At 52.2% G+C, this 26,688-nt stretch overlaps 1 protein-coding gene across 3 annotated transcripts in view; it reads right to left on the reverse strand.

Moving 5' to 3' along the window:
* AGO2 (argonaute RISC catalytic component 2) overlaps nt 1–15,620 on the reverse strand; it is a 104,108-nt gene extending 88,488 nt beyond the window's left edge. For all 3 annotated transcript variants that reach the window (XM_059995239.1, XM_059995238.1, XM_059995240.1), the window contains exon 1: nt 15,493–15,620. In XM_059995239.1, the coding sequence (XP_059851222.1) occupies nt 15,493–15,514 (22 nt within the window). In that variant the 5' untranslated portion in view covers nt 15,515–15,620. The remainder of the gene's footprint in view (nt 1–15,492) is intronic.
* Between the last annotated feature and the right edge of the window lie 11,068 nt (nt 15,621–26,688).

The following is a 26,688-nucleotide window of genomic DNA, read 5'->3' on the forward strand; positions in this document are numbered from 1 at the left end:
GGAATCAGGCCACAGCTGCCCGTGCTCATTACCTGTGTCCCGTGGGAGACCACCACCTGACACAAGCGTGCTGCCATCATTATTTGCTTTAAACACTGTTGTAAACATACCCCCCCAACAAATACATAGCGCTCAGGAATGCTCAAGATATTGGTGAAAAGAAACAACATAGGGCTTCCCTGGGGGCGCAGTGGTTGAGAGTCCGCCTGCCGATGCAGGGGACGCGGGTTCGTGCCCCGGTCCGGGAAGATCCCACGTGCCGCGGAGCGGCGGGGCCCGTGAGCCATGGCCGCTGAGCCTGCGCGTCCGGAGCCTGTGCTCCGCAACGGGAGGGGCCGCAGCAGTGAGAGGCCCGCGTACCGCAAAAAATAAATAAATAAAAAATAACAAACCCACTAATGCAATGTAGCATGTGCTGCACAGCTCTCAGTAACTGTCAGAGAAGGGGGGGCAGAGCAGAGCAGGCGCCCGAAGACGCGTGCTGACCCCACCCAAGGCGGCGGACGAGAAGCGAGGGAGGAACTTCGGAGCTAACATCCTGACTGAGTACTCCATGGCCAAATGCCGGGGGCCATGCACAGATCAGTTCTCCAGTGAGCAGGCTTGTTTCTCCCAGGGGCCGGGTAGTCATTCTAAAACTACTTTCTGTGTATGCTAGGTCTGAACAAATAAGCAAATCCATTGTGGATAATGAGACCCAGACTTCTCACTACCTGATGAAGAAGTTATAAATAAGGAAAGAAGAAAGCAAGAACAAACCATGTGATACTGGACTGGAATCAGAAATGCAAACGTGAACTCATGGCTTCTAATACATACACAGAGAGATAAATACAGATGTGTATGTACACGCACGTGAGTACAAATACATGTATTATCTTGTGTACGCTGAGAGAACCAGAAGCGAGGGCACCCCAGGGGGCTAGGAGCACACTCAGCAAGCAGGTCTCAGCTTCTCACACCATTTCTCCAAGAAAAAGAACCAGGGCTCCTCGACGCAATGAACTGGGGCAGGAAAAATACAAGAAGAGACTGCAGTATCCTGTAGGTCCAGAAGGGAAATAATTAGAAAATGGTGGGGTGTGTTGAAAAGGTGGAAGTACCAGCCTGAAAGAGCTCCACGTCCAGGTCACAAAAGACAAGGAAAGAACGAGGAAGTGTCACAGACTGGAGAAAGTGAGGGGACGTGCACGGTAGGCCCCCGAGGCTGGACAGAGGCCCAGAACTGGACAGGGGGTGTCCGGGAGACAGACATTAGTCAGACTAACAGCCAAATCTGTGTAAGATCTTTAGGTGACGTAACAGTGCTACGCCAATGTCAACCTCCTGGTTTGCGTAACCGTCCTCTAATTATATAAGATGATAACACTGAGGGGAGCTGGTACGGGAACGCTTGTAGTACTCTTTTGGCTACTTTCCTCTAAGTCTAAAATTATTTCAAAATAAATGAATCCTTACGAGTGCAATGACACGATACTTCAAGTACCGGAGGGTGGGGGAGCAGGAGAGACAGGTGAGCGAGGCGCCCGGAACGGCTGGGCGGAGTGACGGCTGCGCGGAGTGACGGCCGCACGTGGGCTCCCTGTACCGCTCCCTCTGCTTTCATGTGCATTTGAGATTTTCTTCACTAAAAAGTCCCTTCAAAGTGTTTTCAAAGTCTGCAAAACTCAACTTAAATCTGCCCACTTCTACTAGTACGCTGCATCACCACCCATCCAAGCCCCAAATAAATCAGACACCTTCCGGACCCTCTGCTCTCCCTAGACCACACCTGCCCCATCCTCCGCCGGCAGGACCTCTCCAGCGGGACACTGCTGCACATTTCCAAGCCACTTCCCATCTCTTCTCCACCCGGCAGCCAGGGGCTCCTCAGAAACATATGAGGCACGCGTGCATCTCTCACACCTGCTCCCCAGGGTACTGGATTAAAAGCGCTGTGCTCAGGGAGGCCTCTGCCCCCGGGCCCATGCAGCCCCATCCCAGGTGCAGTCCGATCCCAGGCCCCCAACAGGACAGGGTCCCCGCCGCCACATTCCACATTCGCTCTGGAATTTGCCCCCTCCCGCCTGCACTAAAACACCCGCCATCTCGCATGGATTTGTGGTGACCATGCATTGCACGTCTGTGTTCACGACTCGGTCAGTGAGCTCCGGGGGCAGGAGCGACCTGGGTTTGCACCCATCATCGTTCCCCGAGCACTGAGCAGACGCCTAGCACACAGTGGGCCCTCAGTATTTACTCAGAGTGAGCATTTTTTTTGGCGGTACGCGGGCCTCTCACTGCTGCGGCCTCTCCCGTTGCGGAGCACAGGCTCCGGACGCGCAGGCTCAGCGGCCACGGCTCACGGGCCCAGCCGCTCCGTGGCATGTGGGATCTTCCCAGACTGGGACACGAACCCGTGTCTCCTGCAGAGGCAGGCGGACTCTCAACCACTGCACCACCAAGGAAGCCCCAGAGTGAGCATTTTTGACATTAGACACACAGGCCTGATCTGGGTATTGGACTCTCATATTCTTTCCCACCCTGTTGAAGCCTGTTTAGCTTTACTGTGTTTATCTAATTGTCCAGGTTCCAAACGTACTCTAAACTCTAGCACAAAGAAATGGATATGCCTTAGAGCTATTAGGTAGATCTTGGCAAAACACGCTTAAATCTAATATCTTTTTCCACTTTGGTAACAGAATATGCCAGATATGATATATTACATTAAGAACTTCACTTTCTAAAAGGCTGTGATGACAATAATCAGTGTGGCTGAGGGCGTGGAGAGACAAGCCGCTGCTGGTAGAAACGTAAAGTGGTGCAGCCACCATGGAAACAGTTCAGCAGCTCTTCACAAAGTGACAGAGTGAAACCCAGCAATTCCACTCCTAGGTATGCGCCCAAGAGAAATGAAGACATATGCCACACACCATAGACGAACATGGGGTATACGAATGTTCACAGCAGCGCTATTCACAACAGCCAAAAGGTAGAAACCACTCAAATGCCCATCAACAACAGAATGAATGGATAAACAAACTGCGACATGGCCACATAATGGGTTATTCAACCATAAAGAAAAATGAAGTGCTGACACACACTAGGACACAAATCTTGAAAACATTATGCTCAGTGAAAAAAGCCAGACGTAAAAGGTCATATATTTTATGATTCTATTTACATGAAATATCCAGATGAAGCCAATCCACAGACAGAATGCAGACTGGTGGCTGCCAGGGAGGGAGGGAGGGAGTGGGGAACGGGGAGTGACTCCTTAATGGGTACAGGATTTTCTTTTGGGGTGATGAAAATGTTTTGGCACTAGATAGAGGTGATGGTCGCCGGATGCTGAATGTACTAAATGCCACTGAATTGTTCACTTTAAAATGGTTTATGTTATGTGAATTTCGTCTCAATTAAAAAAGAAAAAAGAGGCTGTGACAGTTTGGAAACACCGCCTCTCTGAAACACCGATCTTTTTTCTCTCCCTTTGTTGACGTGCAGACACACTTGGAATAGACCACACAAGTAACAGAAGCAGGGGAAAGCGCTGTAGGTTTGCCTCAAAGGAGGCCAGGGACCTGAACCAGGGGAATAAAACCCCACCTCACAGCAGCAGCCTGAGCATGCCCTACCTGAAAGATGACTCTGCAAGATTCTTTAACAACCATCATTCTACGACACGGACTTAAGAACACCTATTTTGATAAAAACATGCAAAAAATAAAATATAAACCGCTCTTCAAATAGATGTTTGTGGGAACGACACCAGGTACCATCGGATAGCTTAGTAGGGTGTGTCTCATCCTTAAAGTACGTTGTGCTGGGATGGCAACTCGCCGGCCAGCCAGAAGGGCACCACCCGCGCCCACTGCCCCCGTGGCAGACACTGATAAACCCATCTGGGCGCCCTCCCCCTCCTCCGATAAGCCCAGACTGGGGCTCAGCCTCTTTCTCAAGACGATGCTCCAGGCACCCAGGACGCCCACCATCTCCGGTGAGATGCCTCCCTGGTGGAATGAGATCCAAATCCCTCAAAAAGTCAACCTAATTCTTTGTTTCTCTTCTAAAGACAAAAGAAAAAAAAATTACCACCCAGAGTTCCTACAGTTTTATAACCAAATTTCTCACCATCTATTTACATCACAGCATTTATTTATTTATTTATTTAAATGTATTTATTTTACTTATTTATTTTTGGCTGCGTTGGGTCTTTGTTGCTGCGCCCAGGCTTTCTCTAGTTGCGGCGAGCAGGGGCTACTCTTTGTTGCGGTGCGCGGGCTTCTCATTGCGGTGGCTTCTCTTGTTATGGAGCTCGGGCTCTAGGCGCGCGGGCTTCGGTAGTTGTGGCATGAGGGCTCAGTAGTTGTGGTGCACGGGCTTAGCTGCCGCACGGCATGTGGGATCTTCTCAGACCAGGGATCGAACCCATGTCTCCTGCATTGGCAGGTGGAGTCTAACCACTGCACCACCAGGGAAGCCCACAGCATTTATTTTTCAGAGAATTTTCACCCAAGACATGCATTTTTCCCTTAACTCACCCCTAGAATGCCATCATTGAGAGAAAGTGGCTCGCCAGCCCTGTATCACAGGACCCCAGCACCTGGTGAGGCCACAACTCTCAGCTCGGTCCCGAGTCCCATCGCAGCACCACACCTGCCCAGCCCTGCCCTGTGCACTTGCATGCATTAATGTGCTTTATCCTCACAGGAAGGGAGGCACTTCTCCCCACTTTACAGGTGAAGGCACTGGCTACAAACAGGCGTGGGTGCTCTCGGGCTCCCCACTCCGCGTGCCCAGGCAGCTTCTAGCTGGAGCCTCCTTCCAGGCCTGCCTCCTGGGGGCACAGCTTTGGACAAGGTCTAAGGAAGCCAAGAGGGAGGCAGCTGGCCCCTAACGGCCAGAGCAGCAGTGCGGCTCAGGGTTGCCCGCGCTGAACCTACCCACACTGAGGGCCAATTCACTCACAGGAGGGCGGTGGAGAGGTTGCAGGGTGCTGCGGAAGACTTCACTGCAGGCCCTTTGAGAGGTCACGCGTTTACCTTCCCACGGACATCCACTACCTATCTAAGTAGGTCAGTTGGCAAGTGGCCTCGTGGTCCACTTCCCTCCACACTGCCCGACAGTCAGCACCCTGGACTCCAGGCGGAGCTGGAGAGAACCACAGGGCGCCAGGGGTAAGGGAGGGCCAAGCAAGAAGAGGCGCCACGCCGGGCTGGGGGCAGGGCTTTCCAGACGCGCACACAAGTTTCAACTCAATTGATTTAGCTTTTAAACAATAAAGAATTGAACGTAATAAGGATTTATCGAGTAAAAAGCAAACACTACGGTAGACACTGGAAAGACAAAAGATAACCAAGATGGTCCTGGGCGGCAAGCAAATGGGGTTTACAACAGAATGAAGGAAACAGGCCCCCACCAGGCAAAATGCACTGGGTGCTATAAAGATGCAAAGTGAATGCCATGGATTTTTCCCCCCGGATTTCTTAGGATCGCCTGAAATTTAGCATATCTACAAAAGAAAGCTTACCCCTGCAGCTCCTTCCCTACCTGGGGTCCGCCTCGCTGACGCCAGCAGGTCAGCTGGGGGGAGTGGTTTTCACCTCCCGCCCCAGACACAGGCCTCCCTGCTCTCTCCACTCTCCTCCCCTCAGCACTGACCTGCCACCAACAGGGAACCCTACCACGTCCCCACCACACATAGGTGAAGACTCCTGTCACCGGCCAGACCACCCCGGCCTGTCACACACCTGCCAAATACTCAGAGGGTCCCCGTTACCCGCAGAAGAGAAAAAAGCCCCACCCTCAGCTCACCTTCCGGGTACCCACAGCATCACCTCCAAATCCCCGACATCACGCTCAGCGCCCGCCTACCCGGACCGGCCTCTCTTCTCAACAGGTGGTCCTGCCTTCATGCTGTTCACCGACATTCCTCTGCCTTCACGACAGATCCAGACCCAACAGCTGCCCAGGGGAAGTTTTTCTTGTGGATACAGAGCATCAGCGCTGTACAAACCCTAATGAATTAGTGGAACCTAATGATTACCGCTCGACAGCGACTAGTATTCACACCAAAAAAAAGCAACAAAGCCCAGAAAAGTAGAACCTGCATCAGATCAAGCCTTTGGGTCTGACCACTAATTTGCAGGAAATCCACACAGGACAGACAAACACGCTGAATTACACCAAGAAGATGCAATCAGCGAAATCTAGCTGGTGGGGAAACGAGACAGCACACACAAGCCAGCTTCTTCAACCCACCAACAGTTAGCAGTGGGAAAGAAGACGGCGAAAACTAGAGATTAAGAGAGAGGTTGTTTAGGGGAGACCAGCCCGGTGCTCTGTGACCACCTAGAGGGGTGGGATAGGGAGGGTGGGAGGGAGACGCAAGAGGGAGGAGAGATGGGGACATATGTAGAGCTGATTCACTTTGTTATGAAGCAGAAACTAACACACCATTGTAAAGCAATTATACTCCAATAAAGATGTAAAAAAAAAGAGTGGTTGTTTAGGTCTGGTGGGGGGGGCAGGGATGAAGAGTCACAGCTAAGGGGTACAGCCTTTCTTTGGGGGGAGGGGACAAAAATGTCCCAAATTAGGTTGTGGGGATGGCTGCACAAGTCTGTGAAGGCACTAAGGCACGCGGAGCTTTACGCCTTAAATGGTGAATTGTGTGGTACGTGAGCTACATCTCAACAAAGCTCTTATTTTAAGACGATACTGAAGGCTCACATCAGCCAATCACAATGTGGGCCTCACCTGGATCCCGACTCAATGAGTTGTTAACAGTCCATGACACGTGAGAAACTGAGCAGATCTGGACTAACTGTGTGGTCCAGGACACTGGTAACTAGGGGCTATGTGAGGGGGGAGGGGGAGGAAAAGAGACATCCTCATCTCACAGAGGTATCTTCAGACATACTGTAAATTAAATGAGATGACTGGGGTCTGCATCAAGACAAGGAGCAGGGGGGACTTCCCTGGTGGTCCAGTGGGTAAGACCCCAAGCTCCCCACGCAGGGGGCCCAGGTTCGATCCCTGGTCGGGGAACTAGATCCCGCATGAACGCCGCAACTAAGAGTTCGCATGTCGCAACTAAAGATCCCGCGTGCCGAAGATCCCATGTGCCTCGACTAAGGCCTGACGCAGCCAAAATAAGTAAGTTAATATTAAAAAAAAAAAAAAAAGATGAGCTGCAGGGACTGCCCTGGCGGTCCAGCAGTTAAGACTCTGCGCTTCCACGGCAGGGGCGCAGGTCCGACCCCTGGTCGGGGAAAAGATTCCTCATGCCGCGCAGTGCGGCCAAACGTAAAAAAAGACAAGCGCGAGGGGCAGGGCTGTGCCTGGGGCTCCCGATGAAACACGGCTGTCTGTGGGGACCGGCGGGGGCAGGACACAGGCTCTTCCCTCCGCTGTAAAAACTCTGCCGGCTGACGCCCTCCTCTGCCCAGCCCCTCCTGGGCTCAAAGTCCCGCCAAAGGCTCCAAGCTCAGCAAGACCTCCCTCCCTCCCCTTCTTCTGGTCCAAGTTGCTCCAAGGTGCCTTCTCAATGCGCCTGCACTGACCACCACGCGGCAGGGCCGCGATCCCGCTCACCTGGCTTCTCCATCACAGGTGCCCAGGCGCACTTTACAACCACGTGACTTGTACACGACTTGTTTCGATTCTCCATCTCCCCTCGCATATGCTCTGTTCACCCCCAAAAGCTTTCCATGCCTCCAGCTCAAGGTTAAGTTGTAATTCCCAGTCTTGGCACTGAGACGCCCTCCAAGTCTAACATGATGTTCTTGTGGTGAGGCACGTGTGTTCACACTGAACACACCGCACACTTGTTAAAACAGCAGCCCACAGCGGGAACAAAAGGTCCCCAGCGATGTCCCCCGCCCGCAGGCACCTGTAGAATCGCAGGTAGAAAAGTGTCTCCTGGTTCACCCCGCTGTGCCAGCTCATCACCTGGAGACAGAATCTGGTGCTCCCCCGGCACCACTCCCACCACGTGACACGCAAGGTGGGTCCCCACTGCACAGCACAGCTGGGTCTGTTCTGAACGACTCTGCCAGGAACGTGAGCTCCGAGCATCAAGGCCAACCTTTCACTTCCCTGGTACTGAGCCGTACAGGGCAGCCGTGGATACAAAGCACCTGGTAAATGGTATTTATCAGGGGTGTGGTCTGTGAAATGTATTCTATCCCTCACGGCTTACAGAGTGAAGAGCCAGAGGTCAGCCAGGAGGTCAAGGAGGGGGGCGCTCATCTGACGGAGAGAAGCCACTGTTCGTGGAGTAAACAGCGAAGATAAAGTGACCGAGGGACACGATAACTCATAGGCACTTCCTGGGGCCACGCACAGAGGGAAGCGACAGCAATCTGCCCGCGTTCTATCATCTGATCAGAGCACCTCCGCCGTCAGGTGTTCATTCTCTGTACGAGAAGGAGCCTGAGGTTCAGAGAGGCTGAGTGAATGCCCAGCCACACAGCCAGGATCCAAGTGAGGTCGGCCTGACCTGGAGCCCGTGGTCTGGGTTTGCACCACAGTGAGAGGAGGTCTGCTGGCAAGTCACGGCGACACCTAGCTCCTGCGAGCTCCAGACTCTCTGACACCCCAGTTTTTGTCCAATGTTATCCTTTTTATCGCTCTGCATCTTCCTTTGCCTTCTCTCCACTTTTCACTTGTACTTCTCTGTTAGTTCCTTTGTTCCTACAAAAAACAAATGATGCCACCTCCTGCTACCCGTAAGGCCAGGAGAAGTCCTCGGTTTTCTCTCGCTCTGCTCAGCCCGCCGCATGGATGGGACCATGCTCCACAAGAGTAGCGGCAAGGACTCTGAGAACACAAGTGCCGCTGGGACAGGAGCCTCGGTCACGGTCCCTGAGACTCAGAGGCAGCACCAGCTACAGAGCACCCCAGTCACGCCAAACACCCTGCCACGGTCGCATCTTGCATGAGCTCGGTTAAAGCAGGGGTTTGAGAAACTGGTGAGCAAGTGCCCAGCGCAGGGGCCTCCCACTCTCCAGGTTCACACACGAACGGCACAACGCACACCCACCGACCCCTGGGCCACGAGAACGGGCCCGCCGGGCTCAAGCTGCTCCACCGGCATCCATGTGGCGTCGTAAGAATCCACTCTCAATGGCTGTATTATTTAACTTGGAGTCAAAGCTGACGAAACATCTCAAATGACTCAGACCTACGAACCTCGGCATTTTGACCTTTTATGTGCAACTCTATAAGTACTACAGCTCAGAGCTGAGACACCCAGAAATAACGTGGAAAACCACAAAAATAGTGCCCCTCGAGTGACTGCCCAGGAGGCAGTAGGGAGCGTCAAGATGGGCTTCAGCCGCAACGAGACAGACCCAGGTGATGAGCTGGCCGGCGCCAGCCCGGCTGCAGCTCTGTCGTTTGGTGCTGTGGGTTCTCGAAGATGGGTGCAGAACAATTTCCACGGAGATTCACTTAGTCCCCAGGAGTCCCCTTCTGACCCAATTCTAAGCGAAGCTGCAGACAAGGTGTATTCAAAGCAACATGGAACCGTAACTACAGCCACTGAAAAGGAGTGGTCTTCATTCAATCAGACCTCTAAGCTCGCTCAGGAAGGGAACCAGAGGTAAACTAAAGTTAACTTCTTACAGTGCATCGCAAGGGCCTCTTCAGAACACCCACACTCCCACCCAGAACCCCTCCCCCTCCACCGGCGGCCCCACTCTCTCGGGGGCTGCCCTCCAAGGTGTGTTTCCAGCATAAGCTGCTCCCTGGGGCTGCACTCGCTCTTTTCTGCTTCCTCCCCCCGCCCTCTCTCCCAACACCAATGGGTCTCAAGCTCCTCCTAAAAAGCAAGCACCTGGGACATTTGCAAAATGTAATTTCCTGGGTCTTCAGGGGCAGAGATGCGGAAAAGGCTTCAGGTGATTCTGCGACCAGCTGCGGGGGTGGGCGCCAGGCTGCATTCTCCCAGGGCCCCAGTTGTGGGCAGGCCCGTGAACCCATGTCCCCCTGAGCCCAAGACCCTGTCCTCCACCTCCAGCGCACGCCTCAGCCTTCCAGCACCTCAAACTCCACGTGTCCACGTGCCACGCACGATTCCCCTCCCCGGAGCCTGCTGGTCCTTCTGTGGTAACAAAGCTAGATGCGACGGCACCTCCTTGTTCAAACATTCAACAAGTGGGGTCAGGAAGGCGAGGACGCGGCCAGCTCCCCACTCCCCCCTCGTGGGCTCTTGCTCTGGGCAGGCCCCTAATTCTCCCCACGAGGAGGCAGGACCAGACCACTGTGCAGACTCGCGCCCACCCTCGGCCGAGACGAAGGTCCAGCACATCTCATTTCATGCTCACAACAACCCTGAGGTTGGTGCCGTCCCCACCCCCGCCCCCCATTTTTGAAGTGCAAAGGCCGAGGCTTAGAAAAGATATACAAGCGCCAAAGTCACGGCGCTGGCGAGGCGCTGGCTGGAGTCCAGATACCACTGGGTGCCGCCGCTAAGTGGGGTCTACCTGGTAAGTGCAGACACCGAGATGCAAAGCCTGGCCAGGGCCAGAGTGCCGGCCGTTGGCTGCTCATACTGACGGGGTACCCACCCCTGTACCCACGGCCATCCCACCCAGACGGGGTCACTGTCTTAGGCCCTGACTGCCCACCCTTCGGTCACACCTGCCCCCACGCTGCTCTGCCAGGGCCGCCTCTCCCGCCTGCAGGGCTGCTGGAATTACCTTCCCGGGACCCGTGCGATCACATGACACTCCACACGCCACCAAAGCAGATGGCGCCTTTCCTGGGGGGACGTGCCACCTGCCCACCGGCCGCTGGGCCTTCACACCCTCTGTTCCCAGGGCCCACTAGCTCCTTCCTCAGCTCCAGTCACATCAGAGGTCCACAGAGGAACAAATGCACCACAGGACGAAGACGTGGAAACCTAAGGCAGCCGGGCCCAGACAAGGAACCTGAGGCCCAGGACGGGGACAGGGCTGGAGCCCATGACCAGGCTCCCTGCCTGTCCACTGCTCGAGCCATGACCTTGAGAAAAGTGAGAGAAAGGCGAGAAAGGTGGGGTTTCAAGTTCTCAGCAGGCAGGGCTGGGCCGTCTCCTCCACCTGCAGTGAACCACAGGAGGGGGATGCAGCGCACCCCTGCGGCACAAAGCAGCAGCCCTCTGAGATGGCGTCTGTGACCTTCAGGTTGTATGAGGATTTTAGTAGTAAGTGGGAAGCACTGAGGCGTCAGACAAGTGAGCAATGCTGAAGCCCTTTGATTCTGAGCCTGTCTACGAGGCTAAGATTCAAGGAATGTTGTTAGGGAGACATCCACCCTGATTGGCCACCGTCCGTGCACACCTGTCGTCCCAGGGAAGTTATTAAGAGTGCCCTGTTTCACTTGCACAAGTTCCCAGTTTAGAGGATAAACTGTAGCGTCGCCAAGGGTACAGCTCTGTCCAAAGATAAATTAGGAGGGCACAGCTGCCTGGTCACAAAGAGTGAGGACGTTTCAGGGTTTTAAATTTTGAGGGAAAAAAATGCAGACAAAAAATTAGAATGGTAAATACTTAATGACCTTTTCACTGCCTAGAGTGAAAAAGGACAGGCCTGTAACCCCAGCACCAAACCCCGGCCTGGGAGGCAAGGGCGCTGGCAGCGGGCCATCGACAGAGGCGGCTAAGCTGGGGGTGAGTCACAAAGTCGAGAGAAATGACTGGGAGCAAACAGAAGGGCGCTGAGAGCCGTCTCCCTACCACACACTGGGGAAGGAGGGGTCCACCGAGTCGGATGAGGAGAGAAGCTGCACGAGAGGCACGAGCACCAGGCTCGTTTTCCACGTCACACCGTGGTCCTTCTGCTGACAGAGCCCCACGTAAAAAGTGGATTCCACTGCACTGAAAGTTAAAGATGCAAAGCTACCTGTCCCAAAACATCGCTGAAGATAAGTGCGTCTGAATTAAACTTACGAGCAACTGGATCTCATCAGCCTTCCCCATAGAAACACAGGGACCTGAACAATTAAAGAAAACTGGGGGGAAAGATATGCATCCCCTGAAGAAGAGATCTTAAGGACCTCATTGTCTTACGGGGTGGGGGTGGGGGGCTAGCTGTAGAGTCGAGATTAAAGAGCCTCAAAAGCATAAAACCAAATCCGTGTGTGAACTTTTAATAAAATTCAGGATCCAAAACAACCGGGAAGTAAACACACTTCTGCGATGAGAAAAATTGATTACGGACTGTTAAGTGTGACAATGGCACTGAGTTGTAAATGTCCCCATCCTTCAGACATGGTACTTAAGTATTCAGGGTGAAACGACAGATCTGGAACTCACTCGAGTATTTCCGCGAAGAAGGAGAAAGGGGCAGATTTGAAGCAAATGTGGAAAATCTTGATAGTTGTTGAAGCTGGTGATGGAGAAATGGGAGCCGTATTATACCACTCAGTCTACTCGTGTGTACTTTAAATTAATTCACAATAGAAACTATTTTAAAAGTCAAGTGATACATTCTGAGTGTTCACAAAACAAGAGGGCAGCAGACTACCCAGCCACGCCCTCCGGCCTGACACAGCTTCACCCAGGCAAAGGGCCGGCTGCTGCTTGGCAACAGTGCACTGTTATTGGAAGAGCGGTCATATCTTCACTGAGATAACTGAGGGAGAAGAAGCGGGGTGCAGGAGGAGTTAACTGACACTAGAAACCACAGTGAAAGTTGGTCATTCTCAGAGTTGTAATCCTTAGATGTCGCTGAAGTTACTTTGTAGCAAAGCTGTGAGGAATGGAACCCACAGGAGTCTGAGCACGTGAAACCGACAGAAACAACCCCCTTGGAGCATGCAACATTGAGACTCCATTTAAGGTCTTTAAGTGGTTACAAAAAAAAATTGACTGATCATCTGTGAAGGTTCAGGGTCACTGGGGAGTCCACCCATTCTAAACCACTAACTCTTTGGAATAGTTAAAAAAAAAAAACCTAAGAAATAGTAACATACCTAACTTTAGAGTCCACATACCAATTCACATATGTAACAGCATTTGTAACGGGCATAACGCAGGCTTACTGTGGACTCTATTTTTTATATTAACTTACTTAGTAAGTCACTTAATAATTGTATTAAAATGGAAGTAGCAAAACTATTTGTAATTTTTTCTACAATCCAGATCAAATGTCTTTTTATTATTCTAAATTAGGAAATACATTAAAAAGAGTTTCATTGAAGAGACTCTATTCCAAAAATTCCTCTTAAAAATTAAAAACCTTAGTGTGTAGAATAAAATTAAACAGCACCACAAAATTAAACGCCTTATAATGACAGCACGCGTGCACAGCCTGAAATTTGGTTTCATTCCCATCCTGCCATTGGTTAAGAACTACCCATTTATTTTTTCAACCAAAGCTGTCCGATTTCAGGGCAGGTTTATCTGTGAACCGAGAACAAGGGGCCCTCTCCCCACCAGGCCACAATGCAGAGGCCCACATCAGAGCATGATTTTTCCAAGAGCCGTTAAGGACCTGAAATGAGCCTGGAGATCCAGAGAACTAAAGCTTTCTTGAAAATGAAATAGACCAGAAAATATCCCAGTGCAGAGCACACAGCATGAGTTAGCTGTGCTTCCTGAGCTCGAGTTTCAATTACACCCAAACACGCGAGGACATGGGTCCAGTCTACATGTAACAGGTGTTTCTTATTGGGGGTCAAGGTCAAAAGGACTGAGAGCCACTTCTTTAAGGAGAATGTATGGAGAGTCAGCGGAGATCAGACAGATCGTCCTAATGCTCGCTGGCCATATGACCTTCGCAAGGCTCTTAACCTCTCTGAGCCTCTGTTGTCCATCTTCAAAATGACCACCACCAACTTAGCAAGCTGTCCGATGGATTAGTTAACGTCAGACACAACACAAAGGTTTGACCTTCCTCAAGGTTCTTCGCTTTTTCTGGGCCTTCAACTTTTAAACTGAAAATGTGAAAAAAATGTAGAGTGTAGTGGCTAACACTTGCTGGGCTCCTCTACAGGAATCAGCGGGGAGATTCTCACTCACGGAGGTGAGGGCCGACCCTGCCATGTCACGGGTGGGCGCTGCCCATCCGGGGCTTCCCGGAGCCAAGTCTGCTCCCAGGACCCTGACTACAGAGCCCCCGGCCCTTCCCCACCGGGGCTGAGTCACCTTCCAGATTACGGTTAAAACCATTACGCCTAAAACCATTCTTCCATCAAACTGCTGAGGGCCCGTAAGGATTTAAAAGTTGGTCAGGCTCAGCCTTGGAGAACCTTTCTAACTAAGTGACATCAAAAAAAAGTATTCACAAGGCAGAGAGCTGTTTGTGAACAGACACAGCAGTGGGGGAAAACGTCAAGGACCCAAATGGATCAGGAGAGCCCGGAACAGGTCGGGCCAGGGCCCCATCAGCAGGAGGCCAGGGAGGGCTTAGGGCCCCTGGGAGAAGGCAACAGTATGCCGAGCCGGCAGGGCCTGCAGCCCGCTGGAACCTGGTGGACAAAGGGGACGGGAAATGCCCTGTCCAAGTGGCAGGGCCAGCGGGAAATTTAGGAGCCACGTGCCTGGCGGGAAACGGAGAGAGCTTCACAACACTTCACCATTTTCTTGGCCCAGCAAGTTAATCGCCCTTCCACTCTACATCAAAAAAAAAAAAAGTTAAAAAAAAAACGTGTTACTGCTTTAAGTTTTTTAGAACTTTTCTAAAGAAAGAGAGGCTGACTAGTAAGAAGGGATGCTAAGGAAATCAGCACATCTCCTTACCTTCCTCTAGTAAACTGCAAAAGGCAAATTAGTACTTGAATAAGGAGCCGGTGTGTCTGGAATGAAAATGAGACGCACGCAGTTTTAGGGTGCCGCTTCCTATCCCTCTCAGTCTACGGCCCTAACTACCAGCACGAATTGGCCAAAATTCAGCATTTCCAGACTTTCCTTCAGAGAAGGGGCCGCAGAAGTACTGGCAAAAAGAAAAACGAAACTGAGAGCGCTCCAGGCTCGCCGCGGCTCGATCTGCGCCGAGCAGCAGCGCTCCTCCCCGTGCCGCCCGCGCCCCGAGCTCGGCGCCCCCGGCCCGGGCCTCAACGCCCTCTGGCGCTTAGAGCCCGACCCGGGCCTCGGCCACCGGCCCCGCCAGCCCCGTCGGCCCCGCCAGCCCCGCGCGGCGCAAGGGCCCAGGCGCCTGGCGCAGGAGGCCGGGCCAGGCGGGCGCCCGGGCCTCGGGCCTACACGCGGGCCGCCCGGCCCAGTTCCCGCTCCGGCCCGGTCCCAGCCCACCGGACCGCGGCGGGAACGCAGCGCGGGGAGGGCCCAGGCCGCGCGGGGCGCCCCGATGACTCGGGCCCGAGGAGGCCAGGGCTGCGTGTCCGCCGCGGGGCCGAGGAAACGGCCGGCGGCCCCGATCCCCGGCCTCCCGGCCCGCCAGCCCCGATCCCCCGGCGCCCGCCCGCTGCCCGCGCCGCGCTCGCGCCCAGCCCGCCAACCGCCGCCGGCGCCGCGGGGAGGAGCGCGCGAGCGGCCGGGCCGGCGCCCCGAGCGCGAGGACTCACCGGGGCCGGCTCCCGAGTACATGGTGGTGCCGCCGAGGGGCTCCGGGGCCGAGGGGCGGCCGCGCGCGCGCCACGGGCCCCGACGCCGCGAGCCGCGAGGGAGCCGCCGGCCGCACGATCCGCCCCGGCGCGGCCGCCAAACAGGTTTACCCGACGCGGCCGGGGCGGCGGGCGGAGGCGGCGGGCTGGCGGGCGGGCGGGCGGGCGGGGGAGGGGCGAGGGAGAGCGGGCGGGGGAGGGGGGAGGGAGGCCGGGAGGAGGGCGGGGGAGGAGGGAGGGGCCGGGGGAGGGGAGGCGGGGCGGGTCCGCGCGGCGGCGGCGGCGGCGGCGGCGGCGGCGGCGGCGGCGGGGTGGGTGGGGGGGCGGGCAGGGGATCGGGGCGCGGGTGCGGGCGCGGGGTTGGGGGGGCCTTGGGGGCGGCCCTCGCAGCCACTCAGAAGAGCGACGTCTCCTCCGACTGGGCGGAGCGGGCCGCGCGGCGCTGCCACCGGAGGCCGGGAAGAAAGAAAAGAAAACACACCCCTTGTTTCCCCGCCGCCGAGCCCGTTCTGGCTGCTCGAGGGCCGGACCCTTCCCCACCCTTAGCCCCCGCCGGACCGGGTGAACTTGGGCACCGTGTTGACGTGGTCGTGTCGCGTCCTGGCGCCCCGGCATCTCCGCCAGGCTTTTTTAAGTTATTAACGAAACAGGAATGTCGCGAAGGTTCCTCCCGACCCGGAGCTTGAACTTGAACGCGCCCCGGTCCTCGCTCACTACCACACCGCCACCTCCCGGCCGAGAACCCAGATAATCCACCTAAAGAACTTTAGTTTTTGGTCAATTTTAGCTGCTGTCAGTGATCAGATCAAAATAACACGCCCCATTCCAGTCCTCGGGGCCTCCCCAGTTTCTTGACGTTGGGTCCTTATCCAACCCCCTCATGCCGCTCCGTGACTCTCGCTATTTGCCCCACTTGTGCGGAAACGTCTCCCTCCAGCCCCAATCCTCCTCCATGGATCAAGTCCCCTGGGATCCAGCTGTTTTCTGGAGCCTTTTCCAGGGAGGCGAGCCAGAGGCCAACTCCTTTCTCCCCTAATTGGTGGGCGATTAGCAACCAGAAGGTGAAATACAATCCGAAATCGCTCATTGTCCTTTAAACATATTCGCCTGCTCATCCCTTCGTCCTATAAGCAGGTATTTATCTGCACACTGGGTGCGAGTAACTCTGTGTTCCTCCGGCCTAGGATGGCAGGAGGATGAACGGGAGTCTTGCTTGCAAGCATCCAATAGGTTTATTTCTAGTCTCTGCAGTCCTCAAGGACATTTTTAAATAAATGCAGGAGAACCAGCCTGTCCTCCAGAGAGAAGCTTAAAAGGACTTCGATCTTCACCAAGTCACTGATATGAACAGGAGTTGGTCTCATGGCATCAGCCTCAGAGACGCCCATCCATCCCTCTCCAATTCTCTGCCCCCCACCTCCACCCTCACCGGGGGCTGGACCACCTCTCCACCTTACACTCATGCTGTGGGAACACAAATCCGCACTTGATCCTAGGCTGCTACTCAGCCGTAATGTGTGTTTAGGAACCCAGGAAGTCCGGGAAGAAGGCACACCAGGGTGGGACTGGGTACCACCCAGATGTCCATCAGTCTTAGAATAGGTGGTGAGAGCCACATATACCCATAAAGTGGAATCTAGCGATGAAAAGGAACACCCTTCATCAAAGTACAACAACGTGGAATCTCTACAAGGTTGAGTGAAAGAAGCCGGAAGCCATACTGCATGAGTCCATGTATAAAATTTCTAAAACAGGCAAAACTGAACTACATTTTTTAGGGAGACATCATTTAGTAGTAAAAAGCTGAAGAGGAAAAAAGGTGGCTACCTAACAGTCAGAATGGTGGGTGGGTACTGCTGGGTATAGGGGTGCTGTGTGACCACGGAGAGGCCTGGGGTTTTGGGGCACGAGCCTCCTTCCCATGACAGAGCTGTTCCTTCTGCAAGTCTCTTAAGCTGCACATTTTTTAAAAATATACTTTTCTGTACCTTTGCTACATTTCACCATAAAGACATTTTAAAATCATAATCATAAATGGTATCCCTCTGTTTAGGACCCTCCACGCCCGACGGCTGCTCTGCGTCCGCCCGGCCCCCCCCCTCACACAGCCACCGCGCTATTTTCCGCCCCAAATCACTGAATCACTCGGAGGCCTCACGGCTCTGCTGCGTGCTCCTGTAATCTCGAGCCTCAGAGAGCGCCCTGAAGGCGCTCTAATTGCCGCCTCCCTTCAGATCGCCTTCTGCTTCTTTGATGCTCGCGTTGGGTAACTTTGTTGCAAGGGCTCCTTTGCAAGTCTGGCCAGATACTGTCTACCCAGCGCTTCCTTGCGTTGCTTCTCTGCAGAGACAGCTCTAGCCTAAGCCCCGCCTCCCCGCCCTCCCTCACCAGGGATCCTCCTTCGCCCGCGTCTCCCAGGCATCACCCTCCACCGCTAGTGTCGAGGAATCCCGCCCCCTTTCTGCGCGCCCCGCCTTGTCCCCCACGAGCTCCAGGCCCTCCACGTCAAGCCACGTACGTCTCCTCTCCCCTCCTCCCAACCCGCTCTTTCACCGGTGTCCCAAGCACTGCCCACATTCACCATCCACCGAAGAAAAGCCCAGGCCCCTCTGCCCTGTGCCTCTTCCCCAAGGAGTGAGTTCACTTAACCCACTTAATCCAGTCCACTCAGTTCTCTGGGAAATGCCTCTAGAACCTTCTCCAGCCCTTCACTGCTCTGCTTCTCCAGGCCTTCATCCAACACTTGGGTGTTGACCACATGGGGAGGACTGCTGGGTCTTCTGGGGCCCAGTCTTTCTCTCGGATACAATTCATTGCTCTGTATTTGGATCCCATACAGGTCCCTCTGCTCTGCTAAGCCCGCAGGGCTGTAAGCACAGCCAGGGACCCCACAGGTTTGCATGTCGGGCGCACCGGATCCAGAGCAGTAACCCTGCAGGAAAGGCAAAGGACACTCGGGAAAACACACAGCGCTCAATGTTGGGGGCCCTTTGTCTCTTCAAGACTAAAATGTGGGCACTGAAATAAAACAGTTTCCAAAAACATGTTCTGCATGTGATAAACGAGGGGTTAGGAGGTCAAATAAGCTGGGAAGCATTGAGTTAAACGACAGTGAACAGTTTTTGGCTGCAGACCTTCTCAGAACCTTTAACACAGTATTAACAGTTATGATGCTAGTGACTTCCCTGGTGGTCCCGTGGTTAGGACTCTGTGCTTCCACTGCAGGGGGCTCAGGTTCCATACCTGCGTGGGCAGCCAAAAAATTAAAAAAAAAAAAAAAAAGAGTTGTGATTCTACAAAGAGGAAGGAGGGAAACAGACTGGTTGTGTCCCAGCCCACTTGACCACAGAACCCTTTTATCACAGGGTATCTCCAGGTTCCGTGGAGCACACTTTGGGAAACACTGCGGTAGAGCTCTTCCATGATGCCTTCCAGCTCTAAGATTCTCTGAATAAAAATATTGGCTGTTTTCCTGAATTAAAAACTCAAGAGCATGGTTGTGAGTTGACAAAAGCCCATATGTTCCTGATACGTTCTCTCATATCAGGAACAAACGACACTCCTAAGCAACTTCTTCACACTGAACCCAACATAAATGCAAACCACTTAGTTTGAATACATAAATAACTTTGTCATTTGTGCACCCAACAGAGGCTAAGTGGAGAATCCTGAAGATGCAAGCAACCAGGGCCACCTCCTTGCACCACCCTGGAGGTGTTGACACCACTGTGCACAGAGGCTGTCATCCACTGGAACAGGGAAGTGCAGGGAGGGGGCATCTAACGTATGTCCAGGAGACATAGTTTACTCTAGGGTGTGTTCCTTCCTCCGTATAATAAGGAAAGAATAGCCAATACGCCACTGACACTGAAAAATTAACTCAAAATGTATGAAGGATTTCAATGTAAACATAAAGCTATAAAACTAAAAATAATAGATGGGCTTCCCTGGTGGCTCAGTGGTTGAAGAGTCCGCCTGCCGATGCAGGGGGCGCGGGTTCGTGCCCCGGTCCGGGAAGATCCCACATGCCGCGGAGCGGCTGGGCCCGTGAGCCATGGCCGCTGAGCCTGCGCGTCCGGAGCCTGTGCTCCGCAACGGGAGAGGCCACAACAGTGAGAGGCCCGCGTAACACAAAATAATAATAATAATAATAATAGGAGAAAATCTCTGGGTTCTAGGGCTACTAGGCAAACAGTTCTAAGGGACAATCCATAAAAATAAAAGTGGAAAAAAAAAGTGGATACCCTGGACATCATCAAAATTAAAGCTTTTGCTCTGTGAAAGCCTCCGTTAAATGCATAAAAAGATAAGCTATAGAGTAGGAGAAAATATTTGCATACCGCATATCTGACAAAGGACTAGTATCTAGAATATAAAAAGAACTCTCAAAATTCAACCGTAAAAGAGCAAAAAATCTGTTCAGAACATGGGCAATAGACACGGAGAGACGTTTCACTATAGAGAAGAGGCCGATAGCAAACAGGCACATGAAAAGATGTTCAACATCACCGATCATTAGAGAAACGCAAATTCAAACCACAATAAGATAACAACACACACCTATAAGAATGGCTCAAATAAAAAACACTGACAGCAACAAAGCTAAGGAGAATGTGGAGGAACTAGATCACTCTTGCTTTGCTGGTGGGCACGTCCAATGGTACAGCCTTTAGGGAAAACAGTTTGGGAGTTTCTCAAAACACCAAACATATAGCTACCACATGACCCAGCAATCGTACTCCTGGGCATCTCTCCCGGAGAAGTGACGACTCGTGTTTACACATAAATCTGTACATGAATATTTATAGCAGCTTTATTTGTACAACCCCAAACTGGAAACAACCCAAATGTCCTTCAGTGGGTGAATGGTTAAACCAACGGGGGTTGGTCCACACCGTGGAATACTCCTCAGTAGTAAAAAGGAGCAAACTACTGAGATACGCAACCACTTGGATGAATCTCAAGGATTGTGCAGAGGGAGAAGCAGCCAATTCCTAAAGGTTACATATTGTGTGATTGCATTTATATGCCACCCCTGAAATGACAAAGTAATAGAAGTGAAGAACAGATTAGTGGTTGCCAGAGGCTGAAAGGGGGTGGATGGGAGGGAAGACGGTGGGCTATGAAAAGATGCCACGAAGGGCCCTCCTGGTGGTAGAAAAGTTCTGTATCTTGACCTTATCAATGTTGTTGGGGTTTTTTTTTTCAATTTTTATTGATTGATTGATTGATTTGGGGCTGCATTGGGTCTTCGTTGCTGTGCGTGGGCTTTCTCTAGTTGCGGCAAGCAGGGGCTACTCTTCGTTGCGGTGCGTGGGCTTCTCATTGCGGTGGCTTCTCGTTGCAGAGCATGGGCTCTAGGCGCGTGGGCTTCAGTAGTTGCAGCACGTGGGCTCAGTAGTTGTGGCTCACGGGCTCTAGAGCGCAGGCTCGGTATTTGTGGCACACAGGCTTAGCTGCTCCGCGGCATGTGGGATCTTCCCGGACCAGGGGTCGAACCCGTGTCCCTTGCATTGGCAGGCGGATTCTTAACCACTGCACCACCAGGGAAGTCCCGACCTTATCAATGTTGATATCCTGGTTGTGATATTGTATGGTAGTTTTCCAATATATTGCCATTGGGGAGACTGGATAAAGGGTACCTGGGATCCCTCCATTTTATTTCTTACTTAACTGCATGTGAATCTACAATTATCTCAAAACAAACAGGTTAATAATACTAAAAAAAAAAAAACCAAAACACTCTCGTGTGTTTTGAACCACACCCCCCAAACAGACACACACACCCTAGGACAGAATTATTAGATTAATGCCAATGTACCTTGCAAGAAATGTCTCTTTACTGCCTGGAGAAGTCAGGTCCCAGGCTTAAAACTCTAAGAAACAGTTCCTAGGACATTCAAAACTGCTTTCCGGGGAGTTACAACACAATCCAACCTCCCAACCAGGTCACTTACCTCTGAAGCTACGTAAGTGAGGAGACTCACCTGTGTGGTCGCCCTCAGGTTCATGCACGAGGGCTGTAGCTCAGCCAGCGACCCCTGTACTTTGCATGTTCTCTGTGAATCCCGCCCCCGTCCACCGCTCCAGTAGACAGTTCCATTGCCACCATCAGGGACCGTCAGAAAAAAATATTAGGAACAGATGTGCACTGGGAACGTGCCACCTGTTTGTTTGTTTGTTTCCTTCATCTGTCATTGAAATAGTAAATGTACACTTTGGATATCTCATGGGATTACCCATCAAAAGCGAACTGTTGGTAATCTGAAAAGAAGAGCTGAAACACCCCCGGGATGCCGTGTTCTCCTGGAAGAACTAAGTTAGCAGCCGAGTTGCTCGGTGACTCAGGTGACATGTGGCACGTGCCTTTACACATAGCATCCCAAGGTGTTACGCGGTGTTAGTATCCTGTGCAGGCTGTATTCTCACGACTGCTGCCTTTATTAGGGGGCCACAGAAGCAGCCAAAAGACATCCTCCTCATCCGACCAGAGGAGAGAAGGTTGGCAGTGACGGGAGCCATCCAGACCCCTGTCCACCCCCCAGCCCCCAGCTCCATCCACCCCACAGAGCCTGGAGGTGAGCCATCAGAAAGGCCATGGAGGTGACCACATGGTGTTGTGGTGACATGGTGACAGCCACGTCTTTCAGATCTGCCACCACCATCCTCTACCGGCCTGATGGCCTGGCCCCTAGCGGGATGGGGTAGAGGGGCCTGCACGTCACATTCTGTCCTCTGTGAGCTCGTCTGAATCCTGGCTACACCGTCTGCTCTTCCAGACAAGGATAAGTCCTTTTCGGTTTTATTAACTGTTTCTCCTCAAACTGCTGCATTTTCCACACAGGCATTGATCTCCACCTTTCAGGCTGGCACACCTACTTGATGACCCTTAAACTTAACTCAAGATCCGTTTCCTCCTTGAAGGAACTGGGGTCCTACCTGCAAGGTGTGGGTGGCCTTGCCTCCCCTGTTCCCAGCCTGGGGACAGCCCAGGTCTCTGGAGCACAGGGTGAGGACCATCCCGCCCCCACCAAGCACGTGCCAACGCCACAAAGAACTTGTTTATGTTGTAAGGTCAAGAGTTACAAACTCATCCAAATATATGTTCCTCATAGTCCTTGGGGGTGAATGTGGACGTGGTGTATGCAACTTGTAGCATTTCCTGGAGTCAAAAGAAATAAAGGCTATTTTTCACATAGGGAGAAACCATTAAGTAAACATTATACTATTAAGGAATAAAGCACATGAAGTGTAAACAAGTATTCATTTTTAACTCTCCACAATGATCCCTTTCTGTCCTTTTTATCATCGAGCATGACGTTCCTTTGAAATAATTTACCGATGAACTATCATTCAGCAAGGTTTTTGTCTATAAGGTCAATATTTTTAAATTAACCATAATTCTATATACTAGTGACAATTAAAAGTTAAATGTAAAGAGTAAAACATCAAAAATCTAAGAATTCATGTAATAAAAGATGTGCAAAACACATCAGAAATCTGTAAGGCATTACCGAGCAATTTAATAAGGCCTAAATAAATGGAGGAGGAGAGCATGCTCCTGAACTCACTAGTGTAAAGATGTCACTTGTCCCCAAACTGATCTATTGATTCAACGCAATCCCAATACATTTGTTTGTTTTTGTGGGGTGGTTGCAGGGGATGGGATTCGACAAGCTTCCTTTACAATCTGTATGGAAATACAAAGGGCAAAAGTAGCTGAGACGCTCTTGAGAAGAAGAACCAGGTGGCACAGCTTGCTCTGCCGGATCAGGACTTACTATGAAGCCACAGTAATTAAGACAGAATGGCATTGCCTGTCCACAGACAGAGACCAATGGAAGAGAAGACAGAGGCCAGAACGTGACCCCACGTACGCAGGCACTTGACTTATGAAGAAGGACCTCAGAGCAGTGGGCAAAGGACGGGCTTCCTCCTAAATAGTGCTGGGACAATTAGGTATCCATATGGGAAAAATGCCTCAAAACTCAATTCCAGGGGGATTCTAGACTAAACGTGAAAGGTCAAACAATAACAACTTTATAAGACAATACAGGAGGGCTCCCCTGGTGGCGCAGTGGTGAAGAATCTGCCTGCCAATGCAGGGGACGCGGGTTTGAGCCCTGGTCCGGGAAGATCCCACATGCCGCAGAGCAACTAAGCCCCTGTGCCGCAACTACTGAGTCTAGGGCTCTAGAGCCGCGAGCCACAACTATTGAGCCCACGTGCCACAACTACTGAGCCCGTGTGCCTAGAGCCTGTGCTTCACAACGAGAAGCCACCACAACGCACACCGCAACGAAGAGTACCCCCGCTCGCCACAAGTAGAGAAAGCCTGCGTGCAGCAACAAAGACCCAACGCAGCCAAAAAAAAAAGACAAAAGAGACGATATAGGAGACTGTTTTCATGACCTTGAGGTAGGGAAAGATTTCTTAAATAAGGCAAAAGAACCCTACCATGAAGAAAAATGATGAAATATTGAACTTCATTAAATCAAGCACTTCTTTTCATCAGAAGACACCATAAGCGTGCCCCTTATTTGGAATTGATTTTTTAAAAACTAAAAAAAAACATGAGATTATTAGGAAAATTTGAATTCTGACTGGATATTTGATGATATTAAGGGATAATTATTAAAATTTTAAAGCTATGATAATCGTGTTTCGATTATGTCAATAAAAAAGGAGGCCTTATCTTTTTTCTTTCTTCTTTTGTTTTGTTGGCCACACGGCACGGCTCACGGGATCTTAGTTCCCCAACCGGGGATCGAACCCGGGCTGCGGCAGTGAAAGTACCAAGTCCTAACCACCAGACCTCCAGGAAGTTCCCCTAATATTTTGTGTAAGTCCCTCTCCGTCACCTACCAACCCTTCCCCATGACCGTGGATACTGCCTCTCCAGCGCCTTGGAGCGTCCAGCCCCCCCCAGGCCCCGCCCTTCCTGCCGCAGCTGGCTCCCCTTGGCCCACTCTAGTCTACTCGCCTCTCTTTTCAATACACGTTAGGTGCTGTCACTTCTTGAAAAACGTCCCCGCCATCCTGTTGCTCGCGGGGTAGAGACACAGCCTGGTGTGGCCTGCGTCCTCGGGAACAGCCCTGCCCTTCCGTCCCTGCTGAGCCTAGGGCTGAGGGCTGTTAGGAGAGCAAACCCACAGGTAAACCCAGGTGTCCACACTGGAGGGAGTCAGAGACCAACATGCTTGTCTTCTGCCCACACCCGGAACGTCACCTGCCCTTCTGAATGGCATCACGCGAGGGGCGTTGAGGAAGACAGGAAGGGCAGCTAGCACTTATGCTGCGCTTGGGTTTCTGTCCCATAAACACCATCCTGGTGAAGCTAGATGGCCTCACTTCTCTGAAGAGGCAGGGGGTGGAGCCTCGCTGCTCTGGGATGGGTCCTGTGTCCCCCGCACCTGCTGGGGTTAGCGTGCCGTCCCCACTGGGACAACCCGGGCTGGGTGTGGTCAGACGTGAGGGTACACATGTCTCATTCCTACTATGGGGCGTGGTACTCCAGCGGGTGCTCTGTAACGGTGCCCCAACACCCATCCGAGGTCCTCTGTTTCAAGATCCTGTCCTTTCCCCGTGGCCGAGCATACAGAGGGCGATCAGAGCTGGGACACATCCGGGTCCAGTGCAGTCACAGCAGAGAACGACGTGAATCCATCTGGGGCGGAGGGGGCTGCCGCTTCCATCCTCTTATTGGGCTCTCAAGTTGAGAAGCGAAGAGTCTCGTGCTATGTTTCTTCCAAAGGCAGAGCTGAGAGTGGCTCTGGGAGAGGAATAACCTCCTGCCCCCCCAGGATCGTGCGGACCGTGAACACTGGCATCGTGAGCTTCCTCCGGCCCAAGTGCCTTTCTCAGCACTGCACGTGTATTTCCTCATTCATTCCTCAGGCTACAGATGGGAAACAGGCAGGGGACCACACAGCCCGTGAGCACAGAGCCCGGCTTTGAAACCGCGCAGCTTGGTCCCAACCTCGACACCAGCCACCTCCCAACAGGCGCAGGGGGGCTGTCACACCAAGGGTTCCACAGCTGATCTCTTGGTTTCTTCTGTGAAGTTCACTGATGCACTTGGCATTGCTGGTCCCCAGTTTTGTTCACATACTCCCTAAAGTAATTTAAAATATGTTTTATCTCCCTCACACATTAAGTTGACACCTAAAATATTTCCTAAGTTTAAATAGCTACAAAGAATACAATTTCTGGCATACTGTAAATATTGACACTTAAAGATAAAACTGTCATATCACTTTAAAATGTAACCAGATGGAGTATAAATACCATATCGATTTGATATCCAACACGATCCATGACAAGCAGTACAGGATGAACCTCTAATGCTTAGACACATCTTTCTGTTACCCACAGAAATCATCTTTTCCTTTGATTGCTGCCAGGTATTTATCCTAAAATAGTATTTTTACATTTGAAAGTTTTATGGATCACTCTACAACATACTTCCCTACAACAAAAATGTGTAAATAAATTGAAATTTTGAAAATTTGTTTTATTTCCTGCAATGCTCTAAGTGTTAAAAATAATTCTTCTGGATTTATTTATCACTATGATTATCAGTTCACAATTGAGCAAAACACAAATATATGACACATTTGGAGGAATAATTCTCAGCCATGAAAAGTACACTTCTGTTGGAAATGCATCTTTTAATATTCATTCTTTTTTTAAATAAATTTATTTATTTATTTTTGGCTGCGTTGGGTCTTCCTCGCTGCGCGCGGGCTTTCTCTAGTTGCGGCGATCAGGGGGCTACTCTTTGTTGTGGTGCACGGGCTTCTCACTGTGGTGGCTTCTCCTTGCGGAGCACGGGCTCTAGGCGCGCGGGCTTCAGTAGTTGTGGCACGCGGGCTTCGGTAGTTGTGGCTTGCAGGCTCTAGAGCGCAGGCTCAGCAGTTGCGGCGCATGGGCTCAGTTGCTCCGCGTCATGTGGGATCTTCCCGGACCAGGGCTCGAACCCGTGTCCCCTGCATTGGCAGGCGGATTCTTAACCACTGCGCCACCAGGAAAGCCCAGAAATGCGTCTTTTAAAGTAAGGAATGGGGGCCCGGGAAGGACTGCTGGCCGGATTGAGACAAGGCTCGTTTCTGGAGATGTCAGTGTCGAGGGCCGTGTTCACATCAGTGGTGGTGGGAA

Source organism: Delphinus delphis, chromosome 17 (assembly GCF_949987515.2).
Source record: "Delphinus delphis chromosome 17, mDelDel1.2, whole genome shotgun sequence".
Lineage (NCBI taxonomy): Eukaryota > Metazoa > Chordata > Mammalia > Artiodactyla > Delphinidae > Delphinus > Delphinus delphis.